The sequence below is a fragment of the Malaclemys terrapin genome, chromosome 10, assembly GCF_027887155.1.
Source record: "Malaclemys terrapin pileata isolate rMalTer1 chromosome 10, rMalTer1.hap1, whole genome shotgun sequence".
In the NCBI taxonomy this organism is placed as follows: domain Eukaryota; kingdom Metazoa; phylum Chordata; order Testudines; family Emydidae; genus Malaclemys; species Malaclemys terrapin.
This window is the reverse complement of record NC_071514.1, coordinates 29,923,825-29,949,513: the sequence shown is the minus strand read 5'-3', so window position 1 is coordinate 29,949,513 and position 25,689 is coordinate 29,923,825. Positions and strand designations below refer to the sequence as shown.

General features: G+C 42.1%; 1 protein-coding gene across 4 annotated transcripts in view; it reads right to left on the bottom strand.

Moving 5' to 3' along the window:
* Window positions 1–25,409, bottom strand: part of ENTREP2 (endosomal transmembrane epsin interactor 2) — a 403,126-nt gene extending 377,717 nt beyond the window's left edge. For 2 of the 4 annotated variants that reach the window (XM_054042569.1, XM_054042571.1), the window contains exon 1: window positions 24,372–25,408. In XM_054042569.1, the coding sequence (XP_053898544.1) occupies window positions 24,372–24,614 (243 nt within the window). In that variant the 5' untranslated portion in view covers window positions 24,615–25,408. Of the gene's footprint in view, window positions 1–24,371 lie in introns of all 4 variants that reach the window. The other 2 variants (XM_054042570.1, XM_054042573.1) reach the window with 2 other exon arrangements.
* Window positions 25,410–25,689: the final 280 nt, after the last annotated feature.

The window sequence follows — 25,689 nt, the reverse complement described above, 5'->3', positions numbered from 1 at the left end:
GCCGGAGCGTGCAGCCCCGCCCCCCCCGGAGCACTACTTTACCGCATTATATCCAAATTCACGTTATATCGGATCGCGTTATATCGGGGTAGAGTTGTAATTATAAATCAATTGGAATATAAATATTGTACTTACATTCCAGTGTATAGTATATAGGGCAGTATAAACAAGTCATTGTCTGTATGAAATTTTAGTTCGTGTTGACTTCACCAGTGCTTTTTATGTAGCCTGTTGAGAACCACTGAGCTAGACGAAGGATGCTCCAGTGATTAGGGCATTAGTGTGGAATCTGTGATGTCCAGGTTCTGGTCCACCACAGCCTTCCTGTGTGAAGCTGGGCAAGCCCCTAATCCGAGTTCCACATCAGTAAAATGGGAATAAGTAATTTCCCATCTCACAGGGGTGTTGTGTGGATATAAACATTAAAGATTGTAAAGGTGCTCAGATACTGTGGTATGCAAACCATATAAACTCCTAGAACAGATAACCAAATTTGGGAACACTTTCCATTTTTCTGCATGTACAGCAAAAGAATTTCAATATGTACAATAACCACTCTGATGTCTGAGCACGGACCATATTCAAAATATTTTTTCTGAAGACAAGGCCTAAAAAGCAATAATCTTATAGTAGCAGTCTGTCAATTATAAACTCTGAGAAAATTACGTCTACAATGTTTTGCACTCTGAAAATATCAGATGTGCATACACAAATTGAGTTGACACCTAACTACCTTATATGTGCATACAAATGTCATTCATATACACACAAAGTAAAGTTCTACAATTAAATTAAAAGTGAAATTTTGGAAGCCAAATTGCGGACCCTTTGAGAATCTCGGCCAATGAGTTTATTCAAACTCTCATACTGTTGTATTATTTGTAAAAAGTAAGAGCAGTGTATGTTATAATAATATTAAATGTGCTTCCATAGTTACACTTCTGTTAATATTGCTATTATAAATGTGTAAAGTGTTCTCAGAGTGTCCTACTCACATTTGACCTTTCACATTCAACAACTTGAGAGTGAAAAGAATTTGAAAGAAGTTCAGTCTTTTTGAGTATGTGGGCCAAAGAAATGGCCAATGTATTAAAATTAGAGCAGGATGGATAAAAATCAATTATTTAAAACAAAATTAAAGAACAGTTTTTATTTAAATCAGATTTTTTGATAGGTTTTTTCCTCAGAAAGCATTTTATATAGTTTTAATTAAGTTACATTATAACTCAAAGATATCATCATGGAATAGGGATTATAAATTCTAGTTCTATAATGAGACAATATATTCATGTAATGTTTAAGAACAGTTTTGTAAATGAATTCCAATAGTTCATGAATTAGGGACCCAATCTTATGCGGTTCCAGGGGCTTCTGTATAGATTAGTTAGGTTAACTTTTCTATCTACCCAATGGGACTCAGTGCTCAGTCTAGAAGTTACCATCAGAGATGCTTTGTTTTGCAGTTCTCAAACTGTGGATTTGTGTGTCCAGAGATAACATGCTTGTTAGCAGCAAAAATGTTTTTAAATAAATAGATAGATATGTAGAGGTGAGAAATAACAGACCTCAACCCGGCTCTGGCTTTCTGGCCACCCCAAGCAAAAAAAAAAAAACGCAGCGGCCAGAACAGCAAAGCAAAAACAAAACTTGCTGCGTGGCCGAAGCCAGGGTGCAGGGGGACTCCTTGCCCTGCAGATGTGCCCTGGCTAGCGGGGGAGGGAGCGGGGGGAGAGAGAGAAAGAGGGAAGGGGGGTGCTGCCACGCGGGCCCTCCCACCACGCCTCCTGCCGGGAGGGCTCTGCACCTCTCCAGTCGGCTGGGAGGGAAGGACACGGGCTGCCCTGCCGGGCTTGCTGCAGGGTGCTCCCGTCCTCCGCCCTACAGGGCGGCCGGAGCGGAACAACAACAAACAAAAACAAAACAAAAAAAGCGGCCATGCCACCCTAGGATTGGGCAGAATGTCGCCTCCTACAAGCTGCTGCCCCAAGCACCAGCTTGCTCAGCTGGTGCCTGGAGCCAGCCCTGCCCTCCGCAAATTTGTGTACACAGAGTCAATCCCTTACCTCTCTCTAAAAGTGCAAAGTTTCAAAAAGTTCAATCAATAGAAGATTGTTGGGGGAGGAATAGATCTGGACAAGGAGAAGAAGTCTGGAGATAAATGTGAGAAGGGAAGGACAGGCAGTAGAAACAGAAGTGAAACTATTTTAGCAGTATATTCCAGAAGTCTTGAGGTCTGAGTGTAGCCTTCATTGATTTGAGATCTACCATACCATTCTCTCACTAGAAGGGAAACCCTATAATGGCAGCAGGCTGTAAAAGAGACCCAGTTTGGGAATATTTTAATGAAGTTCCTCTACCTGTGGCTAAGACAAGCATGCGTGCAAAATGCAAACAGTGCAACAAAGAAATGCAAGGCCTGGTTGCCCAAATGAAACAACATCATGAGACGTGTCCCTTTTCAGGAGGAAGCTGCGTTGAAGATGATGAAAGGAACATGTCTGAACATGCAGGATCTTCAGGTTGGTAAATTTTTTTATTTCATACATCTTTCTTAAGGACTGCCGGTCTTCCTTCTGGACTATTCTTGAATTCTCATGTTTGAACAAAAAATATAGTAGTTACTCTATGGTACTATCATTTTAGATGCAGGTGTGACAAAAAATAAATAGCTGAAATAGGCAGATCTTCCTTTTACATTTTCACCTTGAAAGTAGTACTGAATGTCAGTGAATGCAATGAGTAATACTAAATGAACAGTATGGTAATAATAATTAAATAACTGCATTGACTTATTTTGTTTAGGACAATCCATCCTCAACATACAGGATTCTGAAGACTATTCACCTTCAAGATCACCATCATTTTCTACAGTTTCAGAGTTATCTGCCAATAATAGTGTTTCAGTCACATCATGTATGTCACATAGCCACAGTATATCACCTTAGCAAAAAGAAAAAAAAAATCTCCATCATCCAGAAACAACCACAGATAAGTTTGTGATAAGAATGAGCAGATTGAAAAAAGAGGTAATTATGCAACAAACTCTCCTTTCTGTATGATTGAGAACCCACACTTCATTAACATGGTCAGTCATTAAGACCAGGAAACAGTCCACCCAACAGAGCAGATGTTGCAGGAAAATTGCTGGATAAAGTGTATGAATGAGAATTGAGCAGTGTGCAAAAGGTCTAGCAGATGAAATTGTTAACCTGAGTCTTGATGGGTGGAGCAATGTCCAAAATGATCCTGTTGTATGTGCTTGTGTGACAACAGAAGAAGGGAATATCTTCCTTATAGAAACAATTGATACATCAGGAAATGCACACACAGCAGAATACTTAGAAGTAGCAGTAAAAGTGATAAACTGAAAAAAAATTCAAATGTGTAGTAAGCAGCTTGGTCACAGACAATGCTGCAAATGTATCCAAGATGAGAAGAAATTATTTAGAAGAGAGTCCCAAGCTAATAACATACGGTTGCAGTGCTCATTTGATGCACCTCCTAGCCAAAGACTTCAGTGTTCCAGAAATAAAGGCTAATGTTGTTGAAATTGCAAAATACTTCCGTAACAACCACTTTGCAGCAGCTGTTCTGAAAAAAGTGGAATGAACCAAGCTAACTCTCCCAAAGATGTGTGGTGGAACTCCGTAGTGGACTGTTTTGAGCACTATATCAAGAACTGTCCTAATCTGATGACAGTTTGTGAACAAAATCGTGAAAAAATACATGGCACTGTCACAATCAAAGTTCTCCACATTGGGCTTAAGAGAAATGTTGAACACATACTGAGGACCCTAAAGCCTATTTCTGTAGCCTGGAACAAAATGCAAGGAAATAGCTGTTTTATTGCTGACCCTGTTTAAATCTGGAAGGAACTGAGTGAGATCTTAAAAAGAGAAATATGCAATAACAGACTTAAATTACAAGCATTAAAAAAATGAATGGGACAAGCACTATCACCAGCTCATTTTCTTGCAAATATTCTCAATACTTGGTACCAGGGACAAACCTTAAGTGCTGAAGAAGAGGAGTTGGCTATGCCATGGACATCTAGCAATCATCCCTCCATAATGCCAACTATAATAAATTTCAGAGCTAAGGGGGAACCAGTTAAGAAATATAGGTTTGCTGATGATGTTTTAAAGACAGTCACACCAGTGAACTGGTGGAAGTCACTTAAGTGCTTGGATTCAGAGAGACTGTTGAAGTGAAAATCTCACTTTTAACAGCAGTAACTGATTCTGCCGGTGTAGAAAGAATATTTTCTTCCTTTGGACTAATTCATTCCAAATTGAGAAATTGTTTGGGACCTGAAAAAGCAGGATAGCTTGGTTTTCTTTTGCAGATTATGAACAAAAAAGAAAATGAAGGTGAAGACGACTGAGTTAGCTGCAGAAGCCAATATTTTAAGTTTTTCATGTTGACCTGGCTGACACAGTGTATTTAATTTTTGTTTTAAAATATATATATATATATTTCATTTAACTATTTTAGTTTAAAACAATTTTAACAAAAACAAACATGATTTTAAAAAACTTGAACGGTTAACTAAATTCAAAAACTCATATGCTTGTTTTGTTAAAATATTATGTTTGCTGTTGAAAAAAAATCCAGAATATATAATGTTGTTGTTTAAGTTAAATAAAACAATTTAAATGTCTGTCTGGTGACGTTCTCCTCCTAATACAGCATGGCAAGAAAATCCTCCAAATATTAATGATTAACCTGTTGAATTGGAGATAGTTCACCTCCCAATGACTTCATAAATATCTGCTTCAATTACCTTTGGTAAATGAAATAACCAATCATTCATTTTCTGATATAGCTATTAAACTCCTCTGAAAAGTTTTCAAAATAAATCACTTAAAAAATGTACAGTGTGTACCTTCTAAAAATGAAACCTACATCTATCTCTGAGTTGTGAAGAATATGTATTAACGTTATAACAACCAACAAGAATGCACTTTTATGTAGAAACCCATGATTAAATCGAGTCTTCCTCACCAGTGATTTAAATCAAATCCACCCTGAATTAAAGAACTGATCACTACATGTTACATGTGCATACAATTCATTTCACAAGGATTTTACTTTTGCAGAATCAGTCTATGTACATAGATCCACTATTCAAAGAATTAAATAAAAGTCAATAAATAATAATTACAGTTTAGAAAGGATAAAAGATTTTCCAGACATGTTATATTTACTACATTTTTCATTGATTACAATGGAAACAAATTCCAATTATGTGAATACACAGGTCCATTAACGGAGCTCCAGATGAGAGAAAAGCTCGTAAGGGCAAGTTGGCAGTGTAACAGCTGAACAAATCTACTTAAGTGAAATGCTTTTTAAGATGATAATGTCACACTTTTCAATGTAACTGTCACAGGAACAACTGTGTGTATTAGTACTGACCAAGACCCTAAACAAGCTTACAAATAACGTTTTAGTTAAAGTCTCACGCACATTTCCAGCAAGCAATAAGGCAAAGGGAATCGAAAATTCAGGCATGATGTTTCATTCTTAGTCAAAATGTCCAAGTGGTCCACCCAACTGGCCATCAAAGTAAAAAAATAAAACAAACAGCTTCATATGGCATGACATAGTTGTAATACTATTTCAGGTCTGGCTGCCTAGAAAAACAACAAAACTTTAAAACTTAGATCATTTATTATACTGCTGGGATGCTAGAATAAGCAATTTTTATGCTTTCTTTTCCTATGAATGGAAAGACACACTCCCTAAGCACCACAACGTGCAGTATTTTTCTTCCCATTCCATTTCAAAAGCTTCATGCACTATATTATAGCAGGTTTTCAAATCAACCTGCATGACCCTGTGTTTCTCAGCCCCATGACAATCAGCCTGCAGGAGATACTCAGGAGCAGTAAAAGCAGCTCCCGCACCTGCAACAAATTACACTGGCTTCCATGAATCTTCATCTTCTGTGCCCTGAAGAAAGGAAATCTCAAGGTTACACTTGCACCATGCTTCCCCATGCAGATACACAGAGCACTGCTATTGCCTAGAGTTAATAGAATTTAAAAGAGACACTGTCAATTATCTTTTACAGGTGGTAAATTTGCAACAGTGCTTTAGAAGTATGAAAGTGACATCTCTCCATCTGGCACACTGCATAATATGGAGGCTACAGTTATCTCTGCTCTCCCTCTGCTCTGTCTTCTGAGCAGTGGCAGATTAATGCACAGGCCCATATGGCCCGTGGCCTCAGCCCACTGGGGTGGGGTGCCCAGGTTGTGGGGAGACCAAATGTTCTTTGTACCCAGGGCCCCAATAAAACTTAATTTGCCTCTGCTTCTGAGTACACTATTGCTTCCATGCTGCATGCGCCTTATACACCCATCCACAAAATCAGGTAAGAGAGAAAGAAGAAGCAGCCTTATAGTTCTCTTATTCCCCTCTGGGAGTCTTGAACATGGAAATCCTCTTCCTGCTCTGCATATCTGCACAGCACTTATCCAGGGATCCTTTCCTCCAGCACCCCCTACCACCTATGACTACCAGGAAGTGGACAGACTATTCTTGATTTCTCATGGACATGATACCTAGGATTCTGCTCTGGTCACCAAAATAGGTGAGCTTCTCTTTGCTCCACTGACTGACTCACTATTGACCCAACCCCTTCATTCCAGAACTCATCTTTTCTTAAGGTCATGGGCTCTCTTTCCCTTCAATCTACATACAATGTATAAACTCTACATATGGGAGACCAGATAACAGAGGAGATGGTGTGTGGGGTTGTGTTTTTTTTTTAAGACATCTATTAAGGATGCCACATAGGATTATATTCTGCACATGCATCCTAAAGCCTTGTCTTGACAGAAAAAAAACACGTTTTTCCCCCCAATCATGTTAGCAAAATTGAGTTAGTTTTATATCATTAACAAGTTCCATTAAAATGCAGACTAAAACATGTGAAGACATGTGAGCAGATCTGCATCTCAAATGGGGCTCTTTAATCTTGCTAATCTAACCTGATTAAGATAGGATTTTTTTTCAATCAAGTTAATAGCTTGTCTACATGAGAAGACTACACTGTATTAATCCTGAATCTGATTTAGTTAAACCAAAGCAAACCCCTGGGAACAGTCTTATTTCAGTTTAAAAGTGGTTTTGGTTTTTTCTTTCCCTGTTATCTTAAATTAATTGTGAACAGGCTTAAGCTTAACTAAAGTGAGCCACTCAAACTGAAATAGTGTCCACACAGATTTCGACTGAACTTAAGTCAAACTGGTGCAACTTTCCTATGTAGATAGTGAGATGTTCCAGTTCCTGGCTGTCATCTGGACAGAGACTGTCCTGAGATCATTCTCAAAGCAAAATTTCACAAAGGAGAGCAAAAAGTCAAATCATTAAGCCAGTTTGCTGATTCTTGTCTTTCTTTCTCGCTTTTTTTAAAACATGTAATACCGTGATGTCATGGTGCACAAATGCAAAGATGCCAAGACACATGAAGAACTGTTATCCATCCTAAACTAACTGTGTTTTTTGAGATTTGAATCCCTCCCTTGGTGGGCATGCACATTAGACTGGATTTATTTTTTAACTAGCAGTGTCTGTCAGGGCCACACATGCACCCCGTGCCTTCTCATGTCATGACCTTTCCTCAGATCCCTCACAATTCAAAGCCCATGTTGCGGAGGGCTCTGAAAAGTGGGAACGGAGGATGTGTTTGTGGGATAGTCATTGACTACACCATCTTAAAAAAATGCCACAGTTACTGTAGCATAAGTAACTGTTCTTTCTTCTTTGAGTATCTGTCAGTGTGGAGCCCACCATGGTGAATGGCAAGCAGTGCAGTACAGTCCATGGATGGTAGGAGTGAAGAGTTTCAGCTGTATCAGTCAGTCAAACAGAAACTGAAGTACTACTCTCAGGAACTTGGTAATTGATCTGGCTGCCCTGTCAAGTGCATAATGATTAATTAAAGTTAGTGAGTTGCTCCACATAACTGCCTTTCAGATCTCAGAGACTGGTACATTCCTGAAACAGCAGACTGCATTGTTTATGACCTGGTGGAATGAGCCTTGGTATTCAGAGGCCTTCCTTAATTATATCCTTAAGCTCCTCTCTGCCATCATAAGGAAGCTTTCCCTGGAAGGGCTTCACCCTGTCCCCCATTAGAAAGTCATACTTGGCCAGCAGGATCTGGTAGTTAGCCATGCCCACCTGTAGCAAAGTGAGGAGTATGGCTTTAATTTCAAACAGGTTAAGACATTTGGCATCTTTGTCCTCTGGTGTGCTTTATTCATTTTCCATTCTTCCTCTACATCTGATAAAGTTAAGGTGCCGGGGGGATGTCAGGATACTGAGCTCCTTCCTAAGCTTCTGTCTCATTGTTTGGAGCATCCCCTTTTGGCTTGACTTTGACGCTTGAGGTGATGTTGCCGGATTTCATGACAAAGCAGAGGTCAGCTTCAATGCCAGGATCAGTGCTGATTCTGATGGTGGTGCTGATGTCAGTGTCAGGTCTTTCTTCGCCACTGTCTTCTTTGCAATGGTTTTAGGCATCACCTGTCTATTTGGTGGGGTATTAGATGATGCTGGCTTCTCCATTAATAGGATTCTGGGGCTTGTTTCCTCCACATTTAATGAGACATTAATGGACTGTTCCAGAAGGCTGAGTTTCAACCTTGTATCTTGCGATCGGAGGGTCCTTTCAGAGAAGGATAAGCATACCGAGCATCTGCTTGGGATATGTGGTTCCCCCAGACAGAAGAGCCACTTACTGTGTCCATTTCTCAGGAAGATTTAAGTCCAGTGAGGAATGAACAGGACTTGAAGTCTGCAGGTTTTGATTCTGCTGTTAGAGAAAACTCGGAAGTCTGACCAGAAAAGTTGGGTCCAGATGGTTCATAGAAGTTGAAAGAGACAATCAGAAATGGTTCCAATGATTTGCAGAAGACTCTTAAATTAGTCTGAGCTGAGAAATTAGTTAGTCAGTCATTTGCCATGTTCAGTCTCACTGCCATGGGGGATAAGAGGGAACTGTTTTTATGCTCTTGTGTGGGAGAATGAGGGGTCACAGGGTGCATGCCTTGGTGGACACTTCCAGTTTAAAAAAAACTCAAAGAAGAACATTCACCTGCAACAAAGTTAACATTTAAATCCAAGATATGAGATAGCCAGGCACGGGAGAAATAACACTTAAGTGACTGTCAGCACTGAATTTTTGCCAAATCTGTGAAGTCCAGTAGATCAGAGTAAAATAAAAAATTGCTCAACAGTAGAAGTTAGTTGAATTTCTCTTCATTACTGCAACCTTTACTTCCATAAGAACCAGCTCCCTGTCAGAGGCAGGCTTTTCTCCAGCACAAAACAGAAGAACCTCATTCCCCTGAACTATTAATACCATCACTCTAGTGACTGCTTCACTTCAACTGACTACCCAACCAATAAGTGAAAGGCCCAAAGAAAGGAAAAGGGTCACTGAAGGAAGGAAAAATTCTGCTGCAATAATGGAGAGGAAATGAGAACAACTTATAATTATCACTAGTCTTTTTATATTATATTTCTTTTAATCCTCCATTCAATTTACCAGGATTACATATGAAGATGTGCTAAAGCAATTTACTGCATGTGAGGGACAAAAAAGTTTACTGACTGGGAGTAGTAGATGCTTTTTAAGTTAAATTACATACATAGAGATTCCTTCTCTCCAATAATGCGTCAGCTGTTGGAATCAAATCTATTTTATAATAATGCCATTATAGAATATAGAGTGCTCCAGAAATCTGCCCAACAAGTTTCTGTCACTATAACGCTTGTCTCTTCAATACAATAACATTTTCTCTGTGTTGTACATCTTGCCTGACCTTGCATTGGGGGGACTGTTTGCATGAGTCACCTTGACAACCTCCCTTACAAATTTATTACACCTTATACCTATTTCTGAACAGTATAAAAACAGCTTTTAACTCTCTGAATATACAATATCTTCAAGGTTCTCATGATATCAAGGTTGCATTTAAGCGAGTATATTCTATCTACTTTCAAAATGGGATAAGGTCAAAAACCAGCAGAGTTAAGGATGGATTCAAAAAGAAAGAAGAGACCACATTTTAGGAGAAATTCTGGAGCTGTGCTGGCTCTCAAGCATAACGTTGTACTCAAATACGTATACTGAAGTGAAAAAAACTACAGCCTGTAATTTGCCTATTTTTCTAACCAGAAATACTGAAACTACAAATATAACTTGAGCATCCTGAATATGAAAAAAATAAAGACCACATCATAATAATCCGATTAATTACACTGGTCTACAATTTTTGAGATGTCGTCTCCTTCAGAGATAAAATGTGCTATTTATTATGTATTTTGATGTGCTGAATCCAAATATGACAATTAAAACAACTGATTGGCTACTGTTTCTAAGATATTTAAGTTTTTACATTTTATGTCTATGTATATTGTGTAGATAGTAGAGTTTTAATCATAAATTGTAAACCTAGGTCTTTTCATGTGTTTATGGTTGCTTTATATGATAATATTTCACCTGTCCTGTTTATGTAACACTTTAAAAATCAGCAAAACGGTTATATAAATGAAATTTATTATGAAACAAAAGGCAAAAAACTATTATGTACATAGTTTAGTCCTATTCAGTGTCTACTGGGCGCTTCTTGGCTTGTCTCTTGTATTCATTAAATGGAGCATCTCTTGTCACTGTTCAGCAATAGTCTGCAAGCATTGATGGGCTCCATTTGCCCTGATAGCGTTTCTCCATTGTTGCAATGTCCTGGTGAAATCGCTCGCCGTGCTCGTCGCTCACTGCTCCGCAGTTCGGTGGAAAAAAAATCTAGATGAGAGTGCAAAAAATGTATCTTTAGTGACATGTTGCAACCAAGGCTTTTGTATGCCTTGAGGAGGTTTTCCACCAACAACCTGTAGTTGTCTGTCTTGTTGTTTCTGAGAAAATTTATTGCCACTAACTGGAAGGCTTTCCATGCCGTCTTTTCCTTGCCACGCAGTGCATGGTCAAATGCATCATCTCAAAGAAGTTCACGAATCTGAGGACCAACAAAGACACCTTTCTTTATCTTAGCTTCACTTAACCTTGGAAATTTTCCACGGAGGTACTTGAAAGCTGCTTGTGTTTTGTCAATGGCCTTGACAAAGTTCTTCATCAGACCCAGCTTCATGTGTAAGGGTGGTAACAAAATCTTCCTTGATTCAACAAGTGGTGGATACTGAATACTTTTCCTCCCAGGCTCTAATGACTGTAGGAGTGACCAATCTTTCTTGATTTAGTGGGAATCTCTTGCATGACTATCCCATTCGCAGAGAAAACAACAGTACTTTGTGTATCCAGTCTGCAGACCAAGCAAGAGAGCAACAACCTTCAAATCGCCACAAAGCTGCCACTGATGTTGGTCATAGTTTATGCACCTCAAAAGTTGTTTCATGTTGTCATAGGTTTCCTTCATATGGACTGCATGACCAACTGGAATTGATGGCAAAACATTGCCATTATGCAGTAAAACAGCTTTAAGACTCGTCTTCGATGAATCAATGAACAGTCTCCACTCATCTGGATCATGAACGATGTTGAGGGCTGCCATCACCATCGATGTTGTTGTAGGCTACAAGATCACCTTCCATGAAGAAGAATGGGACAAGATCCTTGTGACGGTCACGGAACATGGAAACCCTAACATCACCTGCCAGGAGATTCCACTGCTGTAGTCTGGAGCCCAACAGCTCTGCCTTACTCTTGGGTAGTTCCAAATCCCTGACAAGGTCATTTAGTTCACCTAGTGTTATGAGGTGTGGTTCAGAGGAGGAGAATGGGAGAAAATGTGGGTCCTGTGACATTGATGATTCAGGGTCAGAAGTTTCATCCTCTTCCTCGTCTGATTCAAGTGAGAATAATTCTGGTGCATCAGGAACTGGCAGTCCTTCTCCATGGGGTACTGGGCGTATAGCTGATAGAATGTTTGGATAATGCACAGTCCACTTTTTCTTCTTTGACACACCTTTCCCAACTGGAGGCACCATGCAGAAGTAACAATTGCTGGTATGAACTGTTGGCTCTCTCCAAATCATTGGCACTGCAAAAGGCAGAGATTTCCTTTTCCTGTTCAACCACTGACGAAGATTTGTTGCACAAGTGTTGCAGCATATGTGTGGGGCCCACCTCTTGTCCTGATCTCCAATTTTGCAGCCAAAATAAAGGTGATAGGCTTTCTTAACCATAGTGGTTATACTGCGTTTTTGTGATGTAAAAGTCACTTCACCACAAACATGGCAGAAGTTATCTGCACTGTTCACACAAGTACGAGGCATCTCTGCTCACTTTGGCTAAACAGAAATGTGTCCCTTTGCAAAATCAAACACTGACAAATAAGAGAGCACGACACTGCATGATTTCTAGAGCTGATATAGGGCAATTTGTTCAGCAGAGTGATGTAAGCTTCGTTATGATTGCATCATCCATAACTTCTAGGAATAACAAGATGCAATTCAGATCATGTATGATGCAATACCAGCTTCAGATTGCTTCATTCATTGTTTTGCCTAAAAAGCAAGTACTGTCCAAACCCAGTCAGAGATTTATTCATAGATCCAGTCAAAGATGTATTTTAGTCATTTCTGATTTAAATTGAGATCCCTTCCCTTTATAACTCACTTATCCTCCGCCATTCCCAAGTCAAGGGTCGTATATACTGACCCAATAGCATATCTTGAAAACTAGAGCCAATCAACAATTTTAAGCATCATTTTCGTTCTCAGGGACCCAGAATTAGTAAAGTTTGACTACATTTATTTCAGAAGCATTTTGGCTGTAGAGCAGTGTTACTTGGCAGTTTCATTCATGCCCTTTCAGTAATAGAGAAGCCCCATCTATGAGACTGGTGATTTTCTGGGGATGCTGGGATCTGAGAGGAAGGGAATATTATATCTGTAACTGCCTATTTCTAAATAATTTCAAGAAACGATTGTGAGAGCAGACACCACTCTTATAGTTCCATAAATGTAGTTATCATCATACTCAGGAATTAAGAATTAAATAATATACTAAATATGGTCACCAAATACATTTTAAACTGTTTGAGGAAGACATTCTGGGCCAGATTCACCAGTAGATCCAGTGCCACTCTATTGACACAAAGTGGCCATAAACCTAGTTTAACCACCTAATTAAGCAGTATTTACAATTACTGTACATCACCAGAAAGCCAGAGCCTAATAGCCAATCTGGTTTTTGTTGGACATATTCTATGAGTTACAAAGCACTGTTTGCAGTTATTGCATCATATATACAAAGCAATCATCCAAAATGTTTTGGATTTTGAAGGACAGAGAGTGGAGAATAAATATTTTCTCAAACATCAGCCACCCCTAAGCTTCTAGAGTCTCTCGTAGAACTTCAATGTTGACATTTTCTGATGTGTTTCAGTATTTCAATGGTTTACTGGGGTAGCCTAATTTTGACAGTCATTTGACAGCCCCCTTGATCATCATCCAACCAGTGATGGGTTCTTCCTGTTATTAGAAATACAAATAAGGTCCTTATGTTCATATACTTTGTATTTTTAAAAGTGTTCACTTTTCCCTACTGAGAGAATTAATGAGGCTCAATCTTACAGTGCCTTTCTGACACAATTAATAAATGTGGAAACACACACAGTCACTGGTGACATATACTTTTGCAATGCTGTGGACCCAGAGATGTTTTGATAGCCCTGGAACAGTGATAGAAGAGAAGTTACTGCCAGTTGTGGTGTAATGCTAAAACAATTTACTGTTGTTAACAGTCGTCTAACTATCAGATCAAAAATATGAATGTGAAGTTTATGAAAGAGACTGCAGTTCAAACAAACGGCTTGAATTTTCATTACTTGCAGGTTGTGAAAATCCTTCAAGAATTTTCTTCTAAGTAAAAATATTGTCATTACCTGCCCATACAGTCCAGTTACACTTGTGCCCTCTCCTCCCTCTCACTCTATTTCTAAACTTATATTGCCTCACCTTAACTATTTGGCATAATCTTGAAATGAGGTCTGAATTCCTCAGAGAAACTTGATAGAAAGTTTGAAAAAGAAAAAAGGCACTAGGAAGTGACAACACAACTGCAGAGCTGCTGCAAGCAGATGAGGAACACATGGTAAAGCTGATTCACAAGCATCACAAACAAGAGCAAGTGGTGAATGAATGGGGGAAAGCAATAATAGTGCCAACCTATAAAAATGGAGAGAAGAGTGAGTGTCAAAACTACAGAGGAAAAGCATTCATTGAGCCATTGTGGAGGAAAATGAAAAGGTAATGTGGAAGGCTAGTATTGAAGAATGGGATTTGTGAAAATGACATAAAAAGAAGAATCAGACTAGCCGCTACAGCATTCAGAAAACTCTGCAAGATCTGGAAGGCTAAAGACATTTCGATAAAAATTAAAATCAGTGTATATAAAACAACTGTCATGCCAATACTGTTATGCGAGTCAGAATGGTGGAGTTTGAGGAAAGCCAACAAACAAAAGATATTGACTGCAGAAATTAACTAGCTGAAGGGAATACTGAGAGTTTCAAGAAGGAAGAAAATGAAAAATGAAGTGATAAGAAAATGGCTAGGACAATAATAATGCTGTTGCAGCAGATTCAAGAAAGATGGCTGCGATCGTTTGGACACGTGGCAAGAATGGACCTGAAAAGGATACCACACATGGCAATGCATTCCAGAGTGCAAGGAAACAGGGGTACACTGAGGATGTGTTGGATAGACATGGTGAAGAATGACAAAGAATAAAAAGGTTTAATGATGAATGAAGCCATAAAGCTCATACACATCAGAAATTAATGGAAAGACTTCATTTGGACCCAATTCTCACTGCTGAGCTGAACAGGAATCAAAAAAGAAAGTATATATTACATTCTCAAACAAAACTTTCCAAATGTTGGGAAGTGATTTGCCCCAATTAATTAAAGACATTGTTTTCTAAAGCGATTAGAAGATGCTTAGCAAGTTCTTGCATCCTACCCGTAGCTCTGGACTTCATTAACCAATCTCACAAAGCATAGGACTATGGTAGTCATCTTCTGCACTTCTTGTGGCTAAAACTAACATGATTTCCCTATTGTTCTTTGCAGTGTTGTTATAGCCGGGTTGGTCCCAGAATATTAGAAAGACAAGGTGGGTGAAGTAATATTTTTATTGGACCAACTTCTGCTAGTGAAAGAGAAAAGCTTTTGAGCTACGCAGTGCTCTTTCCTCAGATCTGAGAAAGATATTCAGAGTGTCACAGCTAAATACAACGTAGAATAGAATGTTTAACGCAAGTAGCTAACACAAACTGTAAGACACCATTCAAGGTGAAGTGGCCAGTTAACTGTGACAGTCTGAGTACCTTTCCCAGACCTGAAGAAGAGCTATGTGTACCTCAAAAGTCTGTCTCTTCTACCAACAAAAGTTGATCCAATTTACCTCATCCACCTTGTCTCTGTAATTTCCCTATGACAAACCGACAGTGCAGCTAAATCTTTGAAAAAGAAAAGTTAGTGAAAAAAACCCTTTCAAATGTATTATTAGTTCCCTGAGGAATGCAAAATAATAACTTGGTATTCAGCTACTCATTTCATTTGAAGTTTAGCTCTGCCAGAGAGTTCTTCCAAATCCAGCAAAGATAAAATGAATTGTTATGTTTTTCTAAGGAAACAAGAAATATGGAAGTTACTTCCTCTTGCCTGTAGCTATTTTAAAACTGATGACTCAGTATCTCTGTGTATAAAATACTGGACTGCTCCTGAGTATCAGCATGTACTCAATCAGAGGAGACTCAGTGTACTATTCCCCAAGATTCAGGGAGACTGAATTCTAGGGAGTACTTTTTGTTGATACTTTCCATCAACACCCATATCTGATGTATTTTCCTTACAAAAGGGTAAGTAGTCCAATAAGAATTCTAAAACAGGAGGTTGACCATCAAGGAAGGGTTATTAAGGGCTAGAGAAATAACTACCTTGGTTTTAGTGTAGAGAACTTTTGTTTGTTGGTAGCTTATATTTGTGACTGATTTTGGTAGAAAATGAAGTTTTAAAGAATTATTATTATTATTATTAAAGAGTTATTTCTCTCACATCTTTACCCAGCTGCTTCTCTAAGCATATTTTTAAGAGGCAAGTAGAAAAATTTCACTCTTTGGCAGGGTAGTTTTCCAGTTGCAATGCTATATCTGACTTCTGCTGAAAATACTATAAATATCTTGGAAGAATATTGGATGAGGCTGTACATGTGGCTATTTTTAAGTGCCCGGGACTCTTTGAAATTAACCACATAAGAAAACTGCTTGATTAACAGTTAATTATTTAACATCTAGGACAGTGGTTCCCAAACTTGTTCTGCCGCTTGTGCAGGGAAAGCCCCTGGCAGGCCGGGCCAGTTTGTGTACCTGTCACATCCGCAGGTTCGGCCGATCGCAGCTCCCAGTGGCCGCGGTTTGCTGCTCCAGGCCAATGGGAGCTGCTGGAAGCAGCTGCCAGTATGTCCCTTGGCCCACGCCACTTCCAGCAGCTCCCATTGGTCTGGAGCAGCGAACCGAGGCCAGTGGGAGCCGCGATCAGCCGAACCTGCAGATGTGGCAGGTACACAAACCGGCCCAGCCTGCCAGGGGCTTTCCCTGCACAAGCGGCAGAACAAGTTTGGCAACCACTGATCTAGGGATAAGCTTTGTCAAAAGGATGATTGAGTTTATTTTCAAACCCATCTGGAGACTCGCTCAGTAAAGCAGAAGTGGAATAAATAAAAAATAAAAGCTTTATTGAAGAAACAAAAACATGCTTATCTCATTCTGTAGGAACAGATGAATTTAAATTCAATACCCATTTTACCCATCTGCAATAACTATGACAGCCAATGTTTTCCTAACACTATCATAGCTGTGCAGTACATTATCTCATATTTTGTGTCTTCTACTGGTTCATAAAAATCCATGCTCCCTTGTACATTATATATGGTGAGCAAGCGTTAACCATGCTGGCCCTGTACACGGTATGGTTTAACCAGACTAGCAGCAAACATGTTTCTTCCACGTGGTACATGGCATGGAGTGTAGCAAATTAAAGGAAAAAGGGTAAATAGGCCCCAAAACCACAGGTGGGAGGAGGTGGCTTTGTAGCATGCTCCTGTTCCATGGGACCCCCTAAAAGCACCTCTGCACAAACCCCACAAACACTCTACATAAGAAATTCTCCAAGTCTGATGCTTTCCAAGCAGTATTAACGCCCCCTGCTAGTATTTGATAACCTTTCTTGGTAATGTTTTAAACAGATATAGGGTTTACACTACAAAATTAAGTCAACTTTATCTAATTCGACCTCGAGCCTCCGAATTAGTCGATTGTGCGTAGCCACACCAGAGAGTCATTGTCTCGATGGAGTGTGTTCTCACTAGCAGTGCCTGCATCGATTCAAAAAGCAATGAATCGTGGGTAGCTATCCCAAACTTTTGGGAAGTTTGTACAATACCTCATGGGCCCAAAACATTATCGCAGGGAAGAATGGGAACATTGCGTCAGCATCCCATGATGCACTGTCCTCCCTCCCTCATATAAATGGCAAACAACCCAGTTGTTTTTGTGCCTTAAAACCGCCACACGTACTCCATAACCTCAAAGGCATGGAGCCTGCTCAGTTGTGCACTCTTGCGGTGAGCATCTCAAACATCTTGCACCTTCTCCTGCAGTATTTCCAGAGCCGAAGTAGGGTCCACTGCGCAGAATATAACGATGTTCTGCAAGCAGCCCTGCTGCAAGCCATTGGAAAAAAAAAAATCACAGTTGCTGCTAGCAGTCACAGAGCAGCTGCACTCTGCTGAGCGCCATTTCTGGTCCCGTGAAACAAGCACTGACTGGTGGGACCACATCATTTTGCGGGTATTGGATGACTAGCAGTGGCTGCAGAACTTTTGAATGTGGAAGACTACCTTCCAGGAACTTTGTGCAGAGCTTTCCCCGGCCCTGCAGTTCAGCAACACAAAAACAAGAGCTGCTTTGACAGTGGAGAAGCGAGTGGTGATCGCTATTTGAAAGCTTGCAACACCAGACAATTACCAGTAAGTGGGGAATCAATTTGGAGTAGGTAAATCAACTGTGGGAGCTGCTGTGCTCAAAGTATGCAGGGCCATTAATCGACTTCTGCTACAAAGGGTAGTAAGTCTGGGAAATGTGCAGGACATTGTGGATGGTTTTGCTGCGATGGGGCGAAAGATGGCACACATATCCCCATCTTAGCACCAGACCACCTTGCCAAAGAGTACATAAAGTGAAAGGGATACTTTTCAATGGTGTTGCAAGCGCTGGTGGATCACAGGGGGTGTTTCACAGACATCAATGTAGGACGGTCGGGAAAGGTTCATGATGCGCACATCTTTAGGAATTCGGGTCTGCTCATAAAGCTGCAATCCGGGACTTTCTTTCCAGACCGCAAAATGAACATTGATGACGTTGAGATGCCTATAATTATCCTGGGGGATCCAACCTACCCCTTGCTCCCATGGCTCATGAAGCCATTCACCGGTTGTCTGGACAGCAGTAAGGAACGGTTCAACTATAGGCTCAGCAAGTGCAGAATGGTGATTGAATGAGCCTTTGGTCATTTGAAAGGGTGCTGGAGAAGTCTACTAACAAGGTTGGACCCTAGTTAAGAGAGCATCCCCCTGGTTATAGCTGCCTGCTGTGTGCTCCATAATATCCGTGAAAAAAAGTGAGAAAATTTTCTGCAGGGGCAGGCAGCCGAGGCAGATCGCATGGCAGCCATTTTGAGCAGCCAGACACCAGGGAAATAAGAGCACAGCAAGGGGCATTGCGTATTCCTGAGGCTTTGAAAAGCCGTTTCAATAATGAGTCACAGTAATGTGAGCTGCTTGTCTGCACTGTGCTTTCCCAAAGCTTCACCTGGCTTGTATCACTGTCCCTGTAAAGCCAACCCCCACCCAAGCCCACTGCTTCTACTCAATATTTAAGAACGTTTATTTGTCAAATCCATTTACTTCATTTAACAAACATAAGTAAAGAGGGAGAATAGAAAAAAAGTTATCCTTGGGGAAAAGGGGTTGTAAAGTTGGAACAGGAGAAACATTTTCAGCTGTGGTCTGTGAATGGGCACCTTCTGTTCCTTGTACCCTCCCCCTGAGTTAAGTGAAAGGGACTTGTCTCCCACACCTCATGGAATGTTTAGGGGAGGGCAATTCTGAGCCAGGCGATGCTGGCTGGCTGTCTACCAGGCTCTGCAGAGGGACTCTACCCTTCTGCTTCTGTTCTTGCAGTTCAACCAGATGCCTCAACATGTCCGATTGGTCCCTCATAATCCGAAGCATCTCATCCAGCACCACACACACATACTCATGGGAAGCTTGTCTGCTCTCCATGTCCAACTTCTCAGAAAGTGAAATCCGCCACACTCTCAGCTTCATGTCAGCTGTCCTGGAGGCGTTCATTATCTCGGTGAACATGTCCTCCCGCATTCTCTTTCTCCTCCTTCTAGTCAGTGAAAGTCTGCTTTCAGGTATTGATGACATGCCGAAGGACACATTTCCAGCTGTCAGTCATGGGAAAAAAGAAAGGGACCATTGTACATGCATAAAATTTTTCCATAGCAAGGCCATTTTCATAAATAAATAATAAAAAAAATCTTATTACACTAGGTGCAAGCCATAACATAATCCGTAACCATTCACTGTGCCATTTTGCTGTTCCAGCCATGGTGAGTTACCTTCCCGCCCATACACTCTCCCGAGTCATAGGTGACCCCAGTTTTAATGAAGTTTATGGAAGACTCATGTCAGGAGCAGAGGTAGCTAGTCGAACAGTCGTCCCTCCCCATTGCACCACGGGAAGCTGTTTATGAATGGTGGAGGGAGCTGTTTATTTCACTCCCAAATTGAGGAATCTCACTCATGGGCCCCCAGTCCCTTATCAGCCACTTAAACTACTTGCCGACTCATGCTGAGCACAGTACAGGCACATTAGCAGCCGCGTGGTTTGGCAATCCGGAATGTGGTGGGGGGAGAGGTCTACATGCTCTTTTTTTTCTTTTCTTCTTGTAAGAACACTTTTAATTAGAACTTCACCCATTTCCTCTAGGCGACCCTACGTGATATCAGTCTCCTGAGGGTAACAGAGGCGGAAAGGAAGGAGATGCTGCAAGCATCTGGGTATAGACCTGGTCCTTATGCTGCTATGCTGTGTACCACAATGATGCCAGCAGAATTAATTCAGGAGTTGCATGGGAAAGTGTCCTACCCTGGTGGAAGAAATAAGACTGCCCTGCTCAGAAGCCTTCTGCAAAGGATTACAAAATACCTCCATGAAAGTTTCCTAGAGATATCCATGGAGGATTCTTGGCCTATCCCAGTCCACATAAAAAGTCTTTTCGGGGGGCCACTGTCTGCGTAGCTGGAGTGGCCTCTTGTACGCAGAGAACCACAGCACCTCGCTTTTTCTTCACAATAAGTATGCAATAGCACTGAATGTGTGTGCCCGCTAAAGTTTAACTGGCTTTTGATTGTAACTGTATACTCACCAGAGGAGCCTTCCTGGCATCACGGTTGGCCGCCGTGATGTCCTGCAACCAACAGGACTCCAGGGTTAAAAATATTTCCTGGCTCTCAGGGAGAATGGATCCACCACTCGCCTGTCTCCCATTCTCCTCCTCATTATCATCCACCATATCATCCTCCCTCTTGTCCCTAGACTCACATACCTGTGAGGTGTCCACGTTGCTTGTGGGGGTACTGGTAGGGTCACCCCTGAGAATCTCACGCAGCTCGTTGTAGAACCAGGACGTGTCGGGTTCAGCAGCAGAACGACTGTTCACCTCCCTTGCCTTCTGGTACGCTTGGTGAAGTTCTTTTATTTACAAACGGTACTGCTGTGTGTCCCTCGTGTAGCCTTTCTTCCCCATTCCACAAGCGATCTTTGCACAGAGGTCTGTATTACTTCTGCTGGTTCGAAGCTCTGTCTGCACAGACTCTTCTCCCCACACAGCGATGAGATCCACCACCTCCTCTGCAGACCAGGCTGGAGCACATTTGGGGCATGTAGTCTCCATGATCAGCTATGCTCAAACTGGCACGCTCCCAATGCTGATCAAAAAGGAAATGGGAAATCAAAAATTCCCGGGGATTTAGAAGGGGAGGGGCTGTTTCCTGTGTATCTGGCTGCAGTGCAGCAGAGTTGAGAATGATCTCCAGAACGGTCACAGATGAGCATTGTGGGACACCACCTGGAGGCCAATTAAGTTGAATTACACTGCTACATCTGCACTTCCTCGCAGACCACCCACGAAAATCGAGTTAAGTGTTATGCCTCTTGCAGAGCTGACAGAAGTTGACATTAGAGGCGACTTAAGTTGGCGTAAAGGACCCGGTAGCATAGAAACATACATTAACAGGTCGACTTAAGGCAGCTTCCTTCGACCTAACTCTGTAGTATAGACCAGGCCCTAGTAAAAGAACTGTAGCACATCCCACTAGAAACAATTGACATGGCACTGATTATCACTGGTGACCCACAGCAATGTCATTGCATTAGTATCCTACTATGGTACTGTTTGCATATACCATTATGCCATGGAAAAGTGGTTCTAGAGGTGTCCTAAAAGCAGATTCTAAGTTATGACACAGAAAGAACCACACTCATGTACTGAAATTTCAAATACATCAATACATATAACAGCACTAGGGTGTCAGCCAACACTTGGCCACTGCCCATAACTATTGTAACAGTAACACATCTTTTGTGTCCTGCAAAATAAGAGGAAGAGATCTGAAAAAAAAAATCATTTAAAAAAATAAAATAAATTTTATGTTTAAAAGTTATTTGTTTTGTACTGACTGACTAAACTTCACATTAATGGAAGTGATACTCCTTAAACCTAGATAAAAGGTTAGACGCACCAATTATTTACTGGAATACACGAACAAGTTGCATACCTTCCAAACCTGACACAGCTGTCTTGTCTTAAGAGCACATTACTATTTAAGTGGCCAGAAGACATGAAATTAACATCTCATCATTATGAATTGTGACATCTCCATTGACTGCAATACTTGAGTTTGCCTAAGCTCAGTCTCAAAGACAGCAGTGTGATGACTATAAAATCCAGGTGACCATTGCAAAATGACGTTTCTTTTCAAAACTACAGACTCAGCTACCAAATAATGCAAGGGAAAAAATCCAAGAAAAGGTTCTACAATGCTGCAGAATCCAGAGCTTTTTCTCCCCTGCCAAGGAGCTTGATTGAATAAGAAAACACTTTAAGTAAATAATTTGGTTTGAGCATGACCATTTTGAAAATGTGCCACTTCTGCCAGATATTTACAGAGGTTGACTTGGGTCTGAACCAAATATCAGTTTGTTTTCTGAACAAACACTTCAAAGCTGCAAATACTTTTGTTTATTAAACATTATTAAAAAGTGTTAAAAACATCTTGGAACCAACAACCTATTAAATTAAATGAAGCAAGACTGAGAGTCTGGCTCAGTGAAATTAATGCCCTGGTAACCTTTGGTTTCGCCACTGATTTGAGTATTCCTGTTTTGCTCTTAATGAAAGGAATTTTCACTGTCCCAATTTTAATACTAGAAATGCAGACACAAAGTACAGATTTAGGCTAGCTGCCCAGATCAAAAACGTCCAGCAATTTTAATTTTTAAACATCCTAACATAGCATGATGGAGATAAAACTGACAATAGTAAAAAGGATACTTAGTCAGCAGAATCATTTAAACACCTCCTTGCACAAAATATTCTGAATATGTAGGGTGAATGAACTACTTTGCCAGGTCTGACCTTACTTAGAGACCTATAGCCTTCTAGTGAGTTAGTAATGTGTTTTAGTGAACTTCTGTGAAACCGCCACATTCAGCCAAGCTAAAGCAACACAACAGCATATATTACATTCCCCAGTGGAGCAGTGCAGTTGCTTTCTGCAACTGTGAGGGTTTGTGTATTACATGTGTACATTAAAATCTGTTCCTGCTGTTCTAATTTCATTTTATTACCTCCAACACAACCTGTTTCTGGTAGTTACATTTTCATTCATGCATAAAACCTGTGCCAAGAACTTGAGAGACATCAGCTCATAACTGTGGATCCAGTGGGCTCTAAAAACAGAGTTCTTCAGGTTAGAAGTCAAAATTATTCCAGAGTAGTTACATAAAAACTGAACCCAATAACAACACAGGGATAACTAGGAATTTGTGTGATACCTAAAACAAACAAAAAAACTGTGTTTACAGGAAGGTTCAGAACAATTTAGAGCTCCCATCCTTTTCTTTTACTATTGACTTCAATAGAAGCAAGACCAGACTTTTTTGATGGTCTCACTGATAAGTATGGTCACATCATGTCATATCTAACCTAATGAGTACAGCATAAGAAAAGTGGGAAGGGGAAGTAAAGAGGAGAAGAGGAAACGTAATTGTCACAGCAAATCAGAATAGGAAACCTTGCTTATAAAGGAAGTGCCTGGCTCTTTCTGTCATCTATGGAAAGAAGTAAAGCATTCATAAGAGGCTGCTTTTCCTTTACTTGAAGTTCTTGTCTGATCCCATGTCCCTTACAGCAACTCCTCAAACACAAAGGTGTAGATAGCTGGATTGAGATTGTATGTGAAAGTAACACTTCTATCATTTGAATATTTTATCATGTTTATCCTTTTTGACACTGAGTATTATGGAGTCAATCCATTCACTCTACAATTAAAAGTGGCAAGATCCATTCTTTTCCAAGTACTTTTTCAACCCCCCAATATTTTAAAATAAAAAACAAACAATCCCCACTTTATAAAATTAATTTCAGGCCAAATAATGTATTTTATATGTGCAAAATATAAATCACATAATTTACCAATGGGTGGGTCGATAAGGCTATCTTCCCTCATGACATTTTCCGAAAGTACTTGCCATTTGGTGCAAACTGGTGCATCCCAAAGGCAAATTATCTTCTCGGCAATAGAATCTCCTGAAGCAGGTATGAGGGTAATCGTGGGCAAGGATGGAGGGCGGGAAAATGGAGAGATGCCCACTCACAAACCTGCACCATATTAATCCCCAAAGGAGGCAAAAACACAGCTACCCCTCCTCCCCCGAACCTCCGACACACACACACTCCCATTTAATTTGCAGGGCGTTTATACCTCATTGATATGCAGCAAACTTTGTACATTTCTCTCACTTGCTAACGTTGGAGGGGAGAGGAAAATAACGCCCTTTGCCCTTACCCTGTCCCTGGAGGGGGCACCTCCCTCTCTTCCCGCTGCAGACGGGGCAGTAACTTTTCGAAAGGCACACTTGGGAGCGGGAGGCCAAGCGGCTGCCCCGTCGCATTGTGCCGGACACCGGCGGCACTTACCGAGAAGCCGGCCCAGAAGGGACAGGAGTGCCGGACCCTGGCCGAGGTGGTGAGAGCCAGGGCGGCGAAGCTGACGGCCACGATGAGGCATCCGAGCACCATCTGGGTGACCCCCAGGGACAGCATGATCCGGGAGCGGGTCCGATACTCGCGCAGGCGGGACAAACTGCGGGACAGGGCGGCGGGGCTGAGCGAGCGAGCCCCTCCAGGGGGCTGCAGCGCGCTGCCCCCGGCAAGCGGCATCCTGCACAGGGCACCAGAGACCGTTGCTGGGAAAAGCAGGACGCAGCAAAGGCGGAGGCAGCAAGAGGGCAGCGGCCCCGCTCACAGGGTCTCCAGGTGCTCGGGGGGTGCCCGTTGGCCAGCGGTGCTCTCCGCAGAGCGCATCCCCGGCAGGGCCGGAGGCAGCGGCCAGGCCGGTCTCTCTGCAGCGATCCCAGGAGAGGATGCACTTTGCTGGGCAACTCAGTACAGAGTCCGGGATAAGTTGCGCGCTCAGGCAAGCCCCTGCTCATGCCCCGCAGCGCAGCCGGAGCCGACTCTGCACAGGGGCTGTACGGCCCGCAGGAGACGTGAGCCTCCAGCTGAACAGCAGCAGCCCATACCTCGCAAAAGGCAACAGCTCCCTCTCTTCCGCCGCTGCAGAGTCAGGGCGCAGCCGAGGGGATCAGCGCTCCCCGCCCCGGCCAGGCTGCACAGCCAGCCGGCATGGCCAGTGCATGCGAGTCGGACTAGCGCTCCCCCGCCGCCCGCACGCTCAGGCAGCTGCTGATGCTGCCGCCGCCGCCGCCTCTTCGGATCCTGCCACACACGCGCCCCCGGCTGCTGAGCTGGCCGTGCGCGCGGCTGCGCCTGCGGCCGGCTCAGGTGCATGCAGGACCCGCGCGGATTCTGGTTCGGAGCCCCGCGGCTGCAAGTTGCTCTGGGGCGCACGCACAGGGGCAGCAGAGCCCTGCTTCTTCCCCGCTTGGCAGCGGCGGGAGGGAAGATTGGGCGGGAGAGGGGTGTTTACGGCCAATGGCGGGTGGAGGCAGCGGCAGGAGGAACAGCCGCCGCCGGCTCCGGAGGGAGAGCGGCTTGTGCGAGGCGAACAAACAAGGGAGGCAGCAGCACCACGGGCGGAGGAGGCGGGGGAAAGCGACAGTGCGGCAGAGGAGCCACATGGGATGGAGCTGGCTGCAGGCATCACAGACACAGGCCTGGAGGAGGGTGGGGGAATGACACCCATCCACCTTGCGGGAGGACAGAGCGCCCCCGGGGAGACGGCCGGGTGCAGAGGAAAGAAACTCTACTGGAAGTGGGGAGAGTAATGGAAGCC